General features: G+C 36.1%; 3 protein-coding genes across 4 annotated transcripts in view; 2 read left to right on the top strand and 1 right to left on the bottom strand.

The window, feature by feature from the left end:
- The window catches only part of LOC118272455 (uncharacterized), an 81,875-nt gene extending 77,921 nt beyond the window's left edge, over positions 1-3,954 (top strand). For both annotated transcript variants that reach the window (XM_050693403.1, XM_050693402.1), the window contains 3 exons: positions 643-736; positions 1,311-1,465; positions 2,271-3,954. In XM_050693403.1, coding sequence (XP_050549360.1) covers positions 643-736; positions 1,311-1,465; positions 2,271-2,565 — 544 coding nt within the window. In that variant the 3' untranslated portion in view covers positions 2,566-3,954. The remainder of the gene's footprint in view (positions 1-642; positions 737-1,310; positions 1,466-2,270) is intronic.
- Positions 3,955-4,431: 477 nt separating this feature from the next.
- Positions 4,432-16,817, bottom strand: LOC118272495 (DNA topoisomerase 2). Its single transcript, XM_050693392.1, has 19 exons — positions 16,619-16,817; positions 15,733-15,976; positions 13,753-15,652; positions 13,468-13,607; positions 12,858-13,060; positions 12,394-12,542; positions 11,817-12,054; positions 11,343-11,500; positions 10,704-10,912; positions 10,225-10,362; positions 9,677-9,815; positions 9,147-9,270; positions 8,254-8,409; positions 7,780-7,944; positions 7,374-7,487; positions 6,948-7,125; positions 6,311-6,564; positions 5,565-5,737; positions 4,432-5,231 (listed from the first exon to the last, which is right to left on the bottom strand). Exons 1-18 carry the CDS (start codon positions 16,631-16,633, stop codon positions 5,567-5,569), a joined length of 4,695 nt encoding a protein of 1,564 aa, XP_050549349.1. The 5' UTR covers positions 16,634-16,817; the 3' UTR covers positions 4,432-5,231; positions 5,565-5,566.
- Positions 16,818-17,303: 486 nt separating this feature from the next.
- On the top strand, positions 17,304-18,451 carry LOC118272514 (transmembrane protein 223). The gene is made up of 2 exons (XM_035589077.2): positions 17,304-17,794; positions 18,091-18,451. The coding sequence occupies exons 1-2, from the start codon at positions 17,410-17,412 to the stop codon at positions 18,381-18,383; spliced, it is 678 nt and encodes a 225-aa protein (XP_035444970.2). The 5' UTR covers positions 17,304-17,409; the 3' UTR covers positions 18,384-18,451.
- Positions 18,452-18,527: the final 76 nt, after the last annotated feature.

Raw genomic sequence — 18,527 nt, 5'->3', positions numbered from 1 at the left:
TGTATGGCTTTTGTCGAATAATGGTGCTTGCGGTGCCTATAAACCTCGTTCAGGAAGATCAGTTAGAAAAAAGAAGACTTAAGTTCTGAGTCAAATTAAAAGTACCTTTCGAAGAGCATGCATGAAAAGACTGTTGATGAAGCGAAAGAGGTATGTAAGGTTCGCAGCAATTGGGGTGCCATTGTCTCTGCCTACCCCCATGGGAGAAAGGCGTGAGGTTATGTATTGCATTGAGTTCTGTTCTGGAGTCTCGGGAATACGTACTCTTTTTAAGTATCACTTATAGGGAGACGCTACCAAAATGATAGAATTCTAAAAAAACCAAGTATTGCCATTTCTATAGAGGCCTTTCTGCCTCGCACAGCAAAACTGTAGAATGAGCTGTCATCGGTGGTATTTCCGAACCGATACGACCTTCAAACTTTCAAGAAAAGTGCGTAATCCGTTTTAAAAGTATCTATGACTCCTCTGGAGTTGCGAATATCCATATATTCATACGGGCGGCGTTGAGCGCTTACCATCAGGTGATCCATCTGCTCGTTTGCCCCCTATATCATAAAGAAAACCTAGATAGTAAAAGGTCTCTTCATGTCTGATTTCTGATGAACTTCTCACTAATTTTCTTTTCTGTTTTCTTTATAGCCGGCAGTCCCGGGCACCTCGGAGTGTATACTCTTACCGGAGCGCGGTGGCTCCCTCTGTCGCCTCTACACACAGATCCAAAGTTTCCAGAAAGGTAATGACTTTGCCATATCATTTTTACATGAAAAAGCTGATGAAATTATGTTCAATGAATGAATAGTTTACTTCTCCTGTGACCTGTCTTTCATTGAAATTAAATATAGTGGGTGAGCCATATTCGTGCTATTACTGAGAAACTTGAACGTGGACGTCTCTCGGTTAATGATGATGATGATGATGACTGAGAAACTTTCGAAAAACCGAAAAAACTAAAACCCAAACCCCAAACCAAGATTCCCACATACCCACATTTGCGACCAATTGACCAAAGACATTTACTTATAAAGCGTCTAGCTTTATAACTTTACTAGCTACTTCCGCGCGGTTTCACCCGCTCTGCTCGGCTACTATTGGTCATAGCGTGATATTTTATAGCCTATAGCCTTCCTCGATAAATGAACTATCCAACACAAAAAGAATTATTCAAATCGGACCAGTAGTTCCGGAGATTAGCGCGTTCAAACAAACAAACAAACAATCAAACAAACAAACTCTTCAGCTTTATAATATTAGTATAGATTAGTATAGATTATTTAAGTACGTCTAAGATATCCTACTGTCTGTTTCAGGCTGGAGTGAAGGTAGACGCGATGGCGGCTCCGAACCCGTTCTGCCCCAACGTGAAGGGCATGTGCTGCCTGATGCTGCTGCTGAACCTGGGCCTCATCCTCGTCACGCTGGGCTTCGTCATCGTGCTGCAGTTCTTCGAGCCATTGTTTGTATGGTAAGCTTCAACTTCTCTCATTTACGTAGATTATATCTCATGTACCATCTTCGATCTTTACTGTTTGGTTTCAGCCTAATATTTTTTAGAAAAAAATAACTAAGTACCCTAGTATCCCTTGACACTAGGGTAGTTTGTTTTTAGGGAATACGTACCTACCCTTTTAATGTATAGGGAGGTGCTGATAAAATTCTAAAAACACTAGGTGGATAATTTTCCATCTTGGGATCAAAAAAGGTTGTTTAGTATGCACAAGAGAGGTTTTTACTCACAGACCTAATAAAGTACCTAATGACCTAATAAATCTAAGTACTGCTGCCTCTTAATGTCTGATTACATATATACAACGTGTAACAAAAAGGGGTATACATATCAATTGCACGGCTTCTAGATAACATAACAAACGATACGGGAAGGGTTTTTAAACTCATCTTTTCATGGTACCAAGTTATGAATTTTTCAAATCGCGCCGCTGCGTGATTCAAAATTAGGTAGACAGGTACTAGGCGATCAGATTGACAGAAGAAATGTTTCGTAATATTAGCGAGTGACCCCTGTAGTGTTGTGACATGTTTGTATGATTTAAAATCAAGAACTATGCGATACCAAGTATTTGGTACAATTTATTTTTAAATCGTATTTTAAGCTCAAACTTCGTGTAGAGACTCTATTCAACCTGTATTCATCAGCCCTTCTTGATGTATATGGGTATTTTGTTACACGTTGTATACCTCTAGAATTCTACATACGTAATATATTTTCTACAGGGCATGATTGTACTGACTTTAATTTCTTTCTCTTCCAGGATTCTAGGCATAGTCTTCCTAATCTTCGGTTTCCTCACACTCCTGGGCAGCCTGATATATTGCGTCGTGCTATGCCGAGAGAACCCATACCCGCGGTACCCAGACGACTTCTACTGGACACATCACTGGTCGAAGACCATAGGACCGTCCGAGATCCATTATAGTGCTAGTGAAAAACAATACGTTAAGAATGGACATAGCGACAGATATAATAATAAGTATAATGGAAAATATTCTGATAGGGAAAGCGCTAAGGGTTATTCAGACCGAGAAAGTAAACTTAGTAGGTACTGAGAATCTCAATTTTTATTTTTACCCGGTCTTTAATCCAAGAAGTCTTAGTACGTGTTTAATTTACGTTTAATTTCGAGCCGGCCAATCAGAGAGTCTAACTCGCTCTCGTTTCGTTTTCGTTCAACGTAAAGCAAACTTGTACTAAGGGTGCAGACATTTACAATATTATATGATGAAGTGCTGTTTATGTCCGATTTTGGGGTTAGGTAATGTCAACAGCCTTTATAAAGATTTTTTAGTCATCATTTTTACACCAGACCAGTCGTCGGATAAAATTAATGGAGTCAAATAAATTAAAACTTGACGCAGTATGAGTAAAACAAGTTGTTTATTCTATTCTCACAATTGTTGTTATGTACCTTTGATATTGTGTTTTGTCCCGTGAATAATTTTTATCTGATTGCTCATCTGAGTTTTGTCTATGAACTCATAAAATTGTAGTCCAATATTAAGATGTAGACATTGCACCTACTTAAAAATTGTTAATTATTGAAATGGTAGACGAAAACGAAACGAGAGCGCATTCGGCGCTCTGATTGGCCAGTGCGTAATGAACTAACGAACTAACCAATCAGAACGCTAAACGCACACCGTTTCGTTTTCGTTCAACGTAAAGCAAAATCGTACTAAGTTAACTGGTTTTTTCAATAAAGTTATTAAATATGTCTGACTGTCTGTCTGTCTACAAGTCTATATAAAAATATCTACTTACTAATGTTATTAAAATGTTGTCAATAAACCATTAAAGATATATTTATTAGAATAGAACGATTATTTAGTTAATGTGTAGTAACAATGTGTACTTATCTCCATAGATTATATTATGAAAGATTTTAATTTAATGTAAATAATATGAATTAAGCATAAATACACTCAGAATTAAATGCCATATTAATTTACCCGTTAATGTAGAGTGTTTAGAGTAAGTTAGGGAACATGGAATAATAAAAAGAATATATTATTATTTGTGAATAACATAAAAATAATTTATGTAAAGTTCCCGCTTCCCGCCAAAACAATATGGCCGCGACTTAGTGCGCATAACTTTAAACAAGAGTGGTCATATTGAAGGAATTGTAAGTAAATTAATTATGTATAAGTACACTCAAAAAGTACATTAAATTATGTGTAGAAGTTTTGCACCGTACATAATGTATCTGTAGTCAAAACATGGTGGTTTTTTATAGCGAAAATTGAAGAAAAAATTAGAATATTTTGTAAAATATTATGCGCATATTTATCACTTAATCTTCTGAAAATATTGTAATTTCCACGGTGTACTCCTTCCCTGTCCAGTGTACTATATTTTTAGAATTTAAACATCTAACCTGACTTTAATCGACGGAATTAAAATATAAAATAAATAATTTTGTATAAAGTGTAACAAAATGTTTGTTTTATTTCCCCTGGCTCGCATCGATTTTCTCTGTAATAACCTCCTCTGTGGTTTTAAAAAAAACGAACTTTCAGTATCGCCTTTTTGACCCCATAAAACACTTAACTTAAGATATAAATACATTTTTTTTTTTATTATTCTGACATCGGGTGTCATACTAAAATAAATTTCGATGTGTCACCTACTATCTAGTCTCTACCCATATCTCAAACTCACTACCCACAATTCTTGCAAGCGCCTCTCCTTTTCACGACATCTACCTATTTTAATTTAGGTCTCTAGTCCAACCTTAGGCTCTTTTCAGGACGTGTCGTGTTTTTTAAAGTCGTTTCGTGATCTCTTGATTTTTATGCATATAAAATATGGTCATCAAGCGGGTTCGTCCTTTCTGGGCTAGGACCTCTAGTTTCTGAGATATTTAGATCTTTATTTCGGATAGGGATAGAATCTATTAAATAATAATACAAGAGTTTGGTGAAATTGTTCATTTATTTACAATTTATTGTTAAAATTAACAAATTATATTGAGAAATTACATTTGTAACGTAAAAATAAGGAAGTAACAATTAACTAAATTTCATTGTGTTACCCATAATGAAATATTACGATGAAAAAACTGTTCATCATAAACAAAAAAGAATTATTATAAATAGGCATGTCATAGTTTCTAAAATACTCAAGAAACAGGAATAGAGAAAGAAATAAAGAAAAAAAAAAGAAGAAACACTGGAATTTCCTTGTTACATTACAACTATTTACAGTTTGTCATAAAAAATCTATAATTATCAGTTGCTCAAAAATCTACTATAAAAAATTCCCAATGTCCTGTCTTTGAGCATGAACGTGACAGACAATTATCTACCTAATTACAAACTAATTAGGTCTAAAATTATAAATAACTATTCATTTATCGTAGCGTCTTGGCTTGCGTAACACTGCGATGACAGACGCTGTCATTATGACAAGTCGACGGTGTACATTGCGTGATTTATTTGATTTGGAAGATAAAGGTTTGGAACAAAAAGCGCAATGTATAATGTTGTAACGTCAATGTGACAGTAAGTGTTGCAACAACAGTGTTACGCAACAAGCTGCGTGTTACAACGTATTTCTCAGATCAGTCCCAGACTGCATATACTGCCAGAGTGTATAAAAATAAAGTGTTTACCACCTAGTCAATACAAATGATAAGAAAATATAACTGTTACGCCGTTTCTAACTTTACATCGTAAAGCTTAAGATTCGAAATCACGTTGTCACAATACTGTATCTGAAACAATAAGATAAAGAAAATTACATTGGACAAATTGAAAAGCTGATAAAAATTCACAACTGACAGATAACAGAAAACTGACAATAACTGAAGACAGACTTGAAAAATAACACTGACAGAAGAGGGGGAGTAAAAAATATTCGATTTGCATAAGGCCTGACATAAAAGAATAAATAGGGCTTTTACAGAAATCTTATTAATTAAATCTAAGTAAAACACTGCCCACCAAGTGACTTGATATTTTAATAAGAGCTGATAGATAATAATGCCTATCTCTAGAAGCTGAATCTTCTGGTTAAATTAGGTTTAGGTTACCAAAGTAATACTTACGGTTATTCACTCTCAGAATCGGTGAATGTGTATTTCTGTGCCGCTCTAGCTCGTGCTTGTGGACGAGGTGCTACTGCGGCTACTGCGGGTTCGCTTCCCGCGCCATCAGACTCGGACCCGCTTGATACCTTCTTTTTCAACTTCTTTTTAGGTGCTGCCTTCTTTTTTTGGTCCTGTGGATAAAAAAGAAACGTTATAAACATTATCATCAGGCTATATCTATGATAAGCTCAATAGTCAATTCTTCATATTATCTGACCGTTGCCGACTGGCACCGACCGACAAAACAGATATAAAATTAAAAATTTTGAAGGATATTATGAACGTCTTCTACTAACTTCACACAAAAAAATACTGAAAAGATCTGAATGAAACATGGTATCAATCAACTGAATCAACATCTACCTAATGTAGATTAAAGTCTGGAATACACATACATTTTATCCCAGCAACATGGCCGAATTCAGCAGAAACCAGCAAGAAATAATTTGGAAAAGAACACATCAGATGAACAATTTATGTAATACTAGCAAACCCAGCGAACTCCGTTTCGCCACCAATGATTTTCCCTGTTTTCCCGCTTTTTTCTTGAATTTTTCCTGAATTTTCTTTGCTATAAACCTCACGGAGCCCGAGACCTTTTCAACGAATGCAAAACCGTGGAAATCTGTTCGTGCGTTCTGGAGTTATAGCGTCAGGAAGGAAAACCCGACTTATTTTTATATTATAGAATATTTTGAACATACCTTTTTACTATCAAATATGCTGTCATCATCATCATCACTCATCATGTCTTTAGCTGGTCGTTTCTTAGGTTTCTCCTTCTTCTCTTCATTGAGGAGCTTCCGTTTAGGTCCTGGCTTCTTCTTGGGTGGAGACTCTGGAACCGCCTCCTCATCACTGGAGAGTACTGTCGGGTGGGGGGCACCATTGTTCTTGGCTTGTGCTTTCTCTTTCTCTTCCTTCTTTGTGTCCTCGATTAGGGAGTCGAATAGGCAATCTGGAATAATTATTTGAATTATGGTTAATGTAAATCACATCATTCATATTGTACTGTCGAAAGTATTTATGACAAAAGTAACTGTCATTTAGAAATGAATGTATTTTATAAGCAAGTGTTCCAGTTATTGTATAAAAAGTTCATTACAGAAATTATTCTATCATTTAGTTATCCATTATCCCAGACTTCAAACACTTTTTTTGGGACAAGCCCAACACAACCTCCCATTCCGCTGACTTGCTGAAAATTTCCAAAAACCAATAGGTATCTACCTCAGAAACCTCTTGACAAGCCAGAGAGCTTGGAACAGGATGGAAATACCCCTTTTACCTAGCCCAAAAAGTGACCAATAGACCAAAAAAGCACAATCAGCTTTCACCAACCTGAATCCATCTCAGCAGGTTTCTTGCCAGCGTTCTTCTTGACATTGAAATCGTCATCATCATCGTCGCTGACGGACAGAGCGCGCGGCGCCTCGCCGTCGGAGTCTATCTTGTTGTCCAACAGTTCCACGTCAGACCCTGACTCCGAATCATCTGAACCATCCTTGTATTTCTGAACCTAGAGTGGCAGAATAGAAGAATGTCAGGAACAGTTTGCAAACTAAAAATAAATAAGGAAAATTTAGCTATACATCCTGAATTTTATAAATTAAATTCAGAAGCGATTTCTGAGAAACTAGACCCTTTTAAACTACAATCTCCAATATACTTGCTAAGTGAATCTCCAGATTACGTCAAACCCCTGTTTTGTGGTCCATAGTCAAGCATTGGATTGTTGATTATGATGAAGATGTAGTGAGTCAGTACCTTAGTAGCAGCGCGCCTGGCGTTAGCTCGTTCCCTGGGCGGCGGGGGCGCAGCCTCCAGCTCCACGTCGGAGCCCGACGCTGAGGAACTGCTACCGCTGAACGTGGTGCGCTTCTGTACAACATATTCATTACCTTGTTAAGAAAACTTTTTATACCATACCTATTATTTAATTAGCTAGAATGGAATGGATGGTTCTAAACCGAACTTTATAGCGATATATTAAGATACACTTTATACTAACTTACACGCAGATATTTCCACACTCTCAGACAAGCGAAATCGAAACATCCTATGTAAATAGCTTCATACCAGGGAACTAAACTCAACATTACATGCAATAGTCGCATTTATAATCACAATGACACAAGATCATAATACCTTTAAAGTTAGTTAAAGTTCATACCTTCTTAGGTTCCTTCTTAAATGTTAGTTTACTCTGTTTCAAGCCATCAGCTGATCCTTTCTCTGGTTTCTCAGCCTTTTCAGGTTTCTCAGCCTTCTCCTTCTTGACTCGAGTCGCCTTCGGTTTCTTTTCAGCACTGATTGGACTGATGCCAGTTGGATCATCCTGTGGAAATGTCAATTGAAGTAAAATAGCTGAACACTGGCTATTGAAGAAGTCCTCGAAAAAGGACACCTCTTCTAATATGTTATGATTTTATGAATGTTACTTATTAGGGGACAATTCTATTAACATACAGTAGTCAGTAGCCACATTATAATATTTTTTAATAAGTAAGCTAACAATAACACTGTGCACCATAGAAGTTACAAATGCATTATTGATCTTTGAAAAAGAAGATATTATTAGTAGGAACATAGAATTGACTTAAAACGGTAATTTGTCAGTATATTACCCTTATAATTAAACACTTACCGGATCATATTCTTTCTTAATTTCTTTCCTAGTCTTGGCCTTCTCAGCCGCCTGGATCCTCTTGATGAGATCCTCAGAGATCTTGGGCTCCACTCGCCTGCCATTATCCGATGGTGCGATGTCCATTAGAGACTTGCGGTTCTTCTTATTGGCGTTCTGTGAATTTGAATGAAGTGAAATTGAGTTAATTCACATTAAAAAGGCTCTTTCAAATGTGAAACAATAACTCAATGTCTACCCTTAAAATACTGTCTAACTTAAAATCCCTTTGTTGGTTTCAAAGTGTAGATGTTTATTGATGAAAACCAACACAAATCAAGTCATTTAAAATTAACTCAATTCTAGCAATCATCATAGGAATTACGATTTTATATCACAAAAATTATCTCAAGAGTTCAATGTTCATATATTCATATTCATCATTAAAAATTAAAACAGTGTATTAGAATATTATGTGAATGTTACCTTTGCTTTTTCCTTCTATTTAGCATGGAATATAATATAACAAAATGTTAAATATTAATTTAAAAAACAAGAAAAATACTGTATTTCTCCTTCTGAACATTTCCCGCATTGTATTTTCGTATTTACTTGGAGCGACATGCAATATTACCTTTACTCTTTCCATCTGGTTAGCATGAACATAATAAAATAATATTTATTTATAATTCTTCATGTACATATTTAAGAAATAACAAAAAAAATATATCAAATGATCAATGCTGCTCATGAAATAAATAATGCTTTACGAAGTAATTTTTCGAGGATGCTCTCGACTAGTTTCGTGCTACTCACTGGGGGCTCATAGTTATAAGCAGCATTACTTGACGGACAAAGTTGTTAAGCGTCACATAGTTAAATAGATGTGTTATTATGTTTTAAGGTATACTCACAATAGCCTTAGTAGTCTTTTTGTTGACCGACATTTCTTCCTGTCTCTCCTTTTCTTCAACATCCTCCAATTTTATTAAGAACTCATCCAAATCTTCACGCCATAACATCGCTGCTGTTTTTGCTCTGCACAAAGAAAATGAAATGTAAGAAAGTGGCAATTTAAAGAAAATTACTCTAGAATAAATAGAGTTTATGGCACGTAATGTTGAGACTGCCTCATCGGTCAAGTGTTCGCAAGTGTGACTGCCGGACAACAGGTCTCGGGTTAGATTCCCGAACAAAGTATCACTGAGTTTTTTCGGTTTTTCGAAAAATTCTCAGTAGTAGCACGGAGTCCAGAATTGTGCCCAGTATATGGCAATAGACTCACCCCCTATTACATGGGACTTATAACGCAAATGGTGAAAAGTGGGTGTACATTAAAGTGTGAGTAATTTTTTGAGCTACATTTCAAAATGCTATATTTTCTTGAATCATAGGAAAAGGTTTGATAATAATATATGTTAGTAAATATGAAGAAAATACATACTTGAGGGCGTTAAGTTCGGATAGTTTCTGATCTCTCTGCTTGAGGAGTTCATCTTTCTTCTCCTTGGTCAGCATCCACATTGACATGCCCAGCAGGTAGTTGAACTTCTTCACTTCTTTAAGGTTCTGGAATGCTTTCTCTGTAACAAATATGTATGTTGATCTATCTAATGGCCGAATTCAATAACCAATCTCAATCTAAAATTTAGATATATAAGCATTTATACTGATTTTTTTACATTACTTGTAGAGTTTCTTTCAACATAATATTTTTTTTTATCAACAGAATATGAATTTAGATAAGTTATTAATTACAGCCTTAACTAATCCACTTTGATAAAAACCAGGCTGCTGCTCATTCTGATATAAACTGTAATCTGGATCTCCAACATGCCTGTCAATTGTTGATTCATTTTTACACCCTCATATGGTAAGCCCTTAGTAGTCAAGGGCTGTTGGAAAGTTAGATAGACAAATAATCCTATAATGTCTGTCTCTAGGCAAATGATAACACATTATTGTTCACTATAATTCCAAATATCAATTTACCTGGATCAACAGGTTTGCCCTTCTCTTGTTCAGGTTCTGGCTCATCCTCAGACTCGACGGGATCATCCTCCAATGCTGTGAGTCCCTGCATCTTACTCGCGCGCTTTTTCCATTCCGAAATAGGATCCGCGGCGTAGCCTGGGAAATAGAAAGAAATTAGTAACAAATAAATCAAGATTGATAGATACTTAGACGTAAAAGAATACTGTTATAAAATCCTTATGATAGTGATTCTAGTTTTTAGATGTCTTAGTACTATAGAAAAATTAAGAATTAAGAAGTGAATATTCCTAATGTTGTTGTGTTATTTGATTCAATGATTAAATCAAATAACACAACAACATTGATTGAAAGACTGCATGTAATGAGTTTTGATACCCTATCAAAACTCACCATAAAATGATAAGCTTTCTTAGTTTTTGTAAATTAAGAGTTTTCAAAACATTATGTACTATCTTTCTTATGTATACTTAACTTACCTCGTTTAATAAGTTCTTCAACCATGACTTTTCTCTTCTTGTTCTCTACCACGAGTCCTTTATCACACTTCTCCAGGATGAACCGCGCCTGGTTGGATAGTTTATCGGCTTCCGCCTGTAACTGCCCTTCTCTGTACTCCTTACGACGAGCGTAGTACCGAAGCCTTAGTTCGTAGAAATCACGGAGTATTTCTTCTACTTTGTCGTACCTAGACAAATATGTTTTGTTAGAAATATGTTGTACAGCATTATGGTCATAATTACTATATTTTATAAATAGGACAAGCCAAATGGCTGAATTCATATTACATTGTTATGGTATCGTGTCACCAAGGACTTCTACACACTTCTACTGGATCACAGATGGTAGCAATCTGCATAGACCACCCATCAGAGGCATTACAAGTGCATTGCTAAACTTTTGCGATCTAAGAATTTGAGGATTGGGGGGTAATTGAGCTCCAGGTAAACTCTCCCACACGACGAAAAACATCGCAAGCGTAGTTTCGCGTCGATGTTTTATTCGACGTGCGAAACAATTAAAAAGTTAAAGAGAACCAGACTGACATTGTTACTTGTTAATATCATAAATTACTTAACTCTAAAATGTTTTAACACTAAACTACTATCAATACTTACTTCTTAAGACAACTGTTGTGATCGAAAGCATTCATGCAGGTGAGTGAGATGGTGGTCTGCAACTTGAATACTTTGTGCACTCCCTCCGCCTCTACCTCCGCCAACTTGCCGGGCAGGAGACTCACCACGAACCTAACTGTAGTGTCTGTGTTGTATTCCTGAAATATAGGAGATATTAATATTAAAAACTTTGATATTGTCCGAAATCTTTGATGAAATTATTAAGAAATTATCATTCAAATCTTTCTGGTGAACATATCACAAATGTGAGTGAGAAAAGGAGTGCTATTTCTCATCAAAGTCTTTCTCAATGGCACACCACTGGCCTCGATCTTCAGCCCTTAACATCCAACCATTGCCAGCATAGCTGGAGGACCCTAACTTAATACTTGCCTTGGATGAGGTCTCCACTCCAGAACACATCTACTCATAGGTCACCAGTTCTTTGACTTAATAAAGGCATTGTCAACTTACCCTATATTCAGATATCATGGGCTTCACTTTATCTGACCCCAGCAGGGGTTCCAAGACATTCTCCTTATAATTCTGAGTCCAGGTACCGACAGGGAGCTCAGTGATCTCGATCTTTTCGCCAGGCAATATGGCGGCTTCACCAGATATGACGTATTTATCGCCGAAGCCTTCAATTGTGCCACGGAAGTTCTTGTACCAGGGATGCATCGGTTTTGGTTCCTCACCGTCTAACATTCGTCTGTGAAAGTAATACATGGTAAAGTTAGTTTAAACATAATTTGTAAGAAGTTTTAATTACTTACGTATGTATAAAAATAAGTCAAGATTTCCTTCCTGATGCTATAACTCCAGGACGCACGAACCGATTTGCATGGCTCGGCATTCGTTGGATAGATCTCGGAGTTTGTTTTGTTGGAAAGGTTTATAGCAAAGAAAATTCAGGAAAAATTCAAGAGAAAACCAGGAAAACAGGAAAAATCTTTGATGGCGAAACAGAGTTCGCCGTGTTTATAGTTACTCATGTTTTTGGAAATGCTTACAATAAAATCTTTAAACTTGTTGCGATTTCAATGCCTACCTGATATTCTCCACAATATCCCTGGGGTTGTAGTTAGGTATCTTGGTGGACCAGCCAGTGCCGATACCTTCGGCGCCGTTCACCAGCACCATAGGAATGATTGGGATGTACTGGACCGGCTCAATCTTTTGGTTATCTTCGAATTCGTGCTGGAAAATGGATTTTATTGTTAAACAACTTATCAAAATATTTATTCAATAAGATTTAGAGGTTTTTATGAGTCAGTTTAAGCACAAACCATCACTGGAAATCATATTCAGATAGTACAAATTATTTTCCATCTTGTTAGTATAATTTGAAACTTAGAGGCTAACTATAACACAGCATATTCCTGTGTTACCAAGAGTGTAAGACTGTATAGAAGCATTCATTCTGATGTTCATATTTCCTCAAGTATTCTTTAGCAATTTTTGAGACAGCATACATAAATACACACATTAATTAAAACAATTTTATCTACTTACAACAAGTAACGGGTCATCATGTGGGTGGAAGACAAGCCTCGTTAGTGGCGACATGAGCGTGAAGATGTAACGGGGGCTAGCAGAGTCCTTGCCGCCGCAGAGCCGAGTACCGAACTGACCGCGCGGCTCCAGCAGATTGATATTGTTTGACCCCACGTAGTTTTGCGCCAAATTCACTATAGTCATCGCTAGAGACTGTTCACCTGTAAAGTGAAGATTCGTTTTAGACATCTGGATGAGAAACTAAAACTAACTAAGGAAGGATAAACAACAAAAAAAAATAAATTATCCACTTTTAAATGCAATTTTTATGGAGTAGATAGATGGCGAATAGAATCCGCAACACGCATATTACCATACCAGTTACAAGTGCATTACCAGCCTTTTGGAGGTTGAGGTATTACGTTGATTTGCTGTTAGGTTGTGATAATCACATCAAATCTAATTAATCCATTCATGTGTAATGAGCATGATTCCCATATTATTTTTTCTGGGAATTCAAACTTTATCACAGACTTTTATACAGTTCATACTTCATGAACTTCATTAATCTTTTTATGAGCTTTGAAAATTGAATATGTAAGTAAAGGTTTGTTAAAAACATACTAACCATGATGGTAAGCAGAGTGTTCTGCAACGGAACCAGCCAATTGAGCCACTTTGACCTCTCGCTTATCGTTACGTTTGATGCACGTGAAGATCACCTTACGCTGGCCAGGCTTTAATCCATCAATCATAGATGGTATTGACCTGAAAGAATACAAAATTAAATAGTTATTGTCTTAGAACTGCTAAGTAACAAGATTATACAAAGTTCTCTTCTGTAGAGGAGTCCCGTAGTCCAGCAATAGACTATAATGGGCTGTTAAAAGATAAGTATACAAATACTACCCACCTTACGTTATCTCCATTAGAGAAGAGAACCAGCTCCAAATTAACGAAATCTGAGTATGTGACAGCTTTAGTATCCTTAGCATATAAATATCTCTCCGGAAGACCTATTTCCTTCCTTCGTTTCACTTCGTCCATGTGACTTGTCAGCCACTCCTTACGCTGGTCAGCACCTTTCTTTGAAAATGCCAACTCAATATGGTGGTCATCTGTGGGACCAGCATACTTGAACTTAATCCTGTGCCTTTCCATATTCTGGAAGTATTCTTTAGCCTCTTTGGATGTGGATGTACCCAAACCCTTGTAGTACTTTATATTGTATGTGTGATGGTTCTCTGTATTGTTCTTCCATTCTTCAAACTCGGGTAATGAGTAAAACGATATCTCCTTATCCTTCTTCGTAGCTTTTACGATAGGCGTAATAAATTCCTCTAGGAACGGCAGCTTCAATAGTTCTGGCCAATTGTGATGTATGAAGTTGATGATCAAACCTTTAATGTGAGATCCGTCCTGATCCTGATCAGCCATGATCATCACTTTACCGTATCTCAGTGATTTTAGATCATCTACAGAGTTGTACTTCTTTTTGTACTGGAGTCCGAGGATTTTGATCAAGTTGTTAATTTCGACGTTTTCTAATACTTGTTTGTGTGATGCATCTCTTACGTTGAGAGGTTTACCCTTCAGTGGGAAGACGCCGTAGTGATCTCGCCCGACAACACCGAGTCCTGACACAGCCAAAGATTTAGCTGAGTCTCCCTCAGTGAGGATTAAAGTACACAGATGCGCGTTCTTAGTACCAGCGTCGTTAGCGTCCTCCAGTTTTGGTATACCTTTCAGTTTGCTCTGTTTCTTACCAGATGCTTTCACTAACTCAGTCTGGGCCTTGAACTTGGCCCAAGTAAGTACAGACTCCACTAGACCAGATTTTGAAACTGCTGTTATGAATTTCTCTGAATAATTACATTTCGAACCAAAACTCTTTGCTTGAAGTGTCATGTACTCTTTAGTTTGTGAATCAAAGGTTGGGTTGACGATGAGGCAGTTAATGAACACCCACATGTGATTCTTAACTTGCACAGGTTTAATATTTACACCACCCTTATTCTTCTTCTTAATTATTTCTAGAACATTCTTAACTATACTATCGGAAACTGTATCAACATGTTTCCCGCCCTTAGTGGTAGCTATAGAGTTCACAAATGATACTTGTTGGAAGCCCTTGTCAGAGAGTGTCAATGCAAGTTCCCAACGATCATTCACTTTCTCGTAAACTACCTTCAAAGGTTGTCCATTTTCATCTTCCTTGCCTTTTATGTATAAATCTACATAGTCTTTGAACTTATTAATCTTTAACCTTTCTCCATTAAGGTACACCTTAACGCCTTGTGTAGACATGGCGATGTCGTAAGCTCGGCGGGACATCAAAGCAACAATATCATCTTCTAACTTTTCCATCTTAAACTTTGCTAAATCAGGGCTGAATATTACTTTAGTGAAGTCGTCATCTTTGCCTGCCTCCTTGACCTTAGGCTCGGAAGCTTTTGTCATGTTAGATCCCCATGTCTGTTTGAAATGTTTCTTGTACTGTTTAGATGCAGTTTCTACTGTGAACTTAGTTGAGAAAATGTTACAAAGTTTGGCACCATATCCGTTTCTGCCTCCTGTAACCTTTTCCTCTTCATCATTGTAGTTTGAGGAGGTCAGTAAATGTCCAAAGATCATAGTTGGTACAAACATTTTCTCTTCTTTATGCATAACCACAGGGATACCACATCCATTATTGTAAACTGATATAACATTCTGTTCCTGGTTGATGTCAATTTTGATTACATCCATTTTGGGGTCCCTTTGTTTGTTGTCAGCTGCATTTACTAAGATTTCGTCATAAATTTTGTATAAACCTGTAAAAATGTGTTTCATTAGATGGTGCAATCAATGACTAAGATAGAAGGGATAAAAGTATTATAGTTCTTGTACTTACCAGGCACAAAGTTCAGTTCTCTTTGCACCATGCATTCTTTGGACTTGTCAAAGACCCACATCAACTCCGTGGTCCGTTCAACAGACCCAATATAAGTGTCGGGACGTAGCAGAATGTGTTCCAATTGTGTTTTCTTTTGATAAATCTTTTCTATTGTACCTTTACCCTTAGCAGGAGCTGCGGGCGCCGGGGCCGCTTCAGCGGACCCATTCTGCGCCGCACTATTCATTTTGTTGAACATAGCCTGGAATTAGAAAATTACAAAATTATTAACAAATGAATGAATTAGATATATTTATGGATAAGGCATAAACTTTTTGGTCATAGCAAGAAGGCTTTAATTGGCATTTCTTCAGCAAGCCCTCATTCATGGTATAATGGGACTTAAAAGTTTTATTGAAGGTTGATATGTAGAGATAATCAAATAATTTTATACATTATAGCTGAAAAACAGGTGTATGATAACTATGTTATAAATAAAATGATCAGTTAATTTCAAAATTATTCAAAAAAAACAGTTGGACCCTCTGCAATGAGGGTAGTTCTAGTTCCAAAAACATGTCATTTAAGCAACTAAATCCAGGTTCAAATGCAAATTTAAATCGTTCAGTACACGGAAAATAATGCAGAATTCCAAGAACAAGGTCAAAACATGAAATGCAGCTGTTAGGACATGACAATGATACCAAACATGTTTTATTATTTTCATTTATGTTGTATCTTAGACAGAATTAAAATTCTATGTACACAAAAATGTACATTTCTATGTTCATAACTCATAACAATATATGCATCAATAACAAACTGAATAACGAATACTAAAGCCTCAAATATTAAAACAAATTCGGCCGTTACCAATTAAAATGCCGCCAAATGCATCGCTTACCTTTATATCAGCCATCTTGTTAGAGGTGCTAATAAAACGCGTGCGATCAACGCGAAATAGCGTTTGTTTTGCTACCAGAACAAAATGAGCACTAATGATGTTCGCCTGTAGAAAATAACATTTTATCTAAGTTTTATTTTGCAATTTTACAACCGCAATCTAACAACGAAGACGCCAAGAATACTAATAGACAATTTATTATTCTTTTTTAAATTGTTGATTCGACATTGTCTATGACGTATCTAGACCATGGCTGAAAAAGGAAAATTAAGACGAACCACCAAGCATAGCAAAGAATTCTTGTTCAAACTGTATTAGATCTTAGATGGTTTTATTGTAATTAATTACATTTAATGATCATAAAATTTAATGACCTGATCTCAATGACCATTTGAAAATTATTCTAGATATAATAGCATGAGGTACTAGAGTAGGACAGTTAAAAAATTATTTGTTTGTAACAATTTATTAGTGTAAAATGTCTTTCTTGCCAACTAGCAGGAAAATAAACTATTTCTATTAAAAGTAGTAAGAAAGTATTATAACAAACAATGATATTATAAGGATTTCTCCTCTTTTTATTTTATAATATCATTGATCACAAACCATTGTATAAGTATTAGCGCAAAAACCGCATAGCCAATGTTGGACATCTAGTAATATTATGGACAAAGTGACATTTATTTCCATCTGTCTCTTCTGTCGTAATCTCGCAATGTCAGTTATTATTTTAGGTTATAAAATCTTATTTTGATTTTCTTTAGAAATAAGTTACCTTAAAACATAATAAAATGTCTCTATTATCGTACGCTTCAACTGTGCTAAGGCGAGCAGCTGCCTCTAGACTCTTTACAAACTATAAAACTTGTATAAATAATACAAAAAGTGCAACTTACAGCGGTGTAGCAACCAAAACAATTCACGACGTGAATACTAACGTTATTAAAGATGTTATTCTGTTTAAGTATGAGAATCCGAAGTTTTTCATGTACATGAATATATTTGCAGTAGTCCAGTATATGTTTTGGTCGTATTTGGGTTTATTTTCATTCTCGACACTGCGTGATGCGCCGGTCGACAAATCTACTATAACAGAAGATACTCCTTGGTTTAGAAGGATAAATCTTGGAGAGAATAAGTACAGGAACACTCTCGGTACCGTCTCTATAGTTGTTGGTAAGTTTGTGTAGTAATAGATGAAATATTTTGCTTGATAAAATAATGTACAAAATAAATGGAAAATATTTTTTGGTTTTAAAATTGTTTTAAACATATACCTACTGCTAGATGTCTTTTCCTAATTAGATTATATAATACATTGACTAACTTCGTTATAGTCCTCTTTCTCTTTCTTTTCATACTTACTCACCAATTTTAACAATAAATAAATACATAATCATTTTCCTCCGTCTATCCTCTTTGTCAACACAATTTTATTTTATTTATTCACAAACAACAATTTGTTTTTGCAGGAGCCGGATCTCTGTTCATGATCTGGATGTACACTCTCCGTTCCGTTCGCTATCTAATCCTGAACAAAGGTGGAAGGCAGTTAACATTCGTCACATACACACCTTTCGGTAGAAACAGGATGATGACTGTCCCTTTAGAAAACGTCTGCTGCAAAGAGTCAAGGAATATTGCTAAAGTACAATTACCGCTGAAAATTAAAAATAGATGGATGCATTATATGTTAGACATGAGGGGAGAGTTCAAAAACCCTCTGCTTTTCGACTCAACTGCGGGATTGTTGAGGAAATGGTGAAGTTTCATAGTTTTTAGTGTTGTAATTGCTTTTGTATTTATTGTAAAGTGTAAATATAGATTTAATGTGTAATGAGTGTTGTTTTTATTTTAATTTATTATGTTCATTTGTGGATATTTTAATTCACATAACCTAAGAGAAGGC

This window comes from Spodoptera frugiperda, chromosome 4 (assembly GCF_023101765.2).
Source record: "Spodoptera frugiperda isolate SF20-4 chromosome 4, AGI-APGP_CSIRO_Sfru_2.0, whole genome shotgun sequence".
Classification (NCBI taxonomy): domain Eukaryota; kingdom Metazoa; phylum Arthropoda; class Insecta; order Lepidoptera; family Noctuidae; genus Spodoptera; species Spodoptera frugiperda.
Note: the sequence above shows the minus strand (reverse complement) of the source record. Positions and strands in the feature narration are given on the sequence as shown.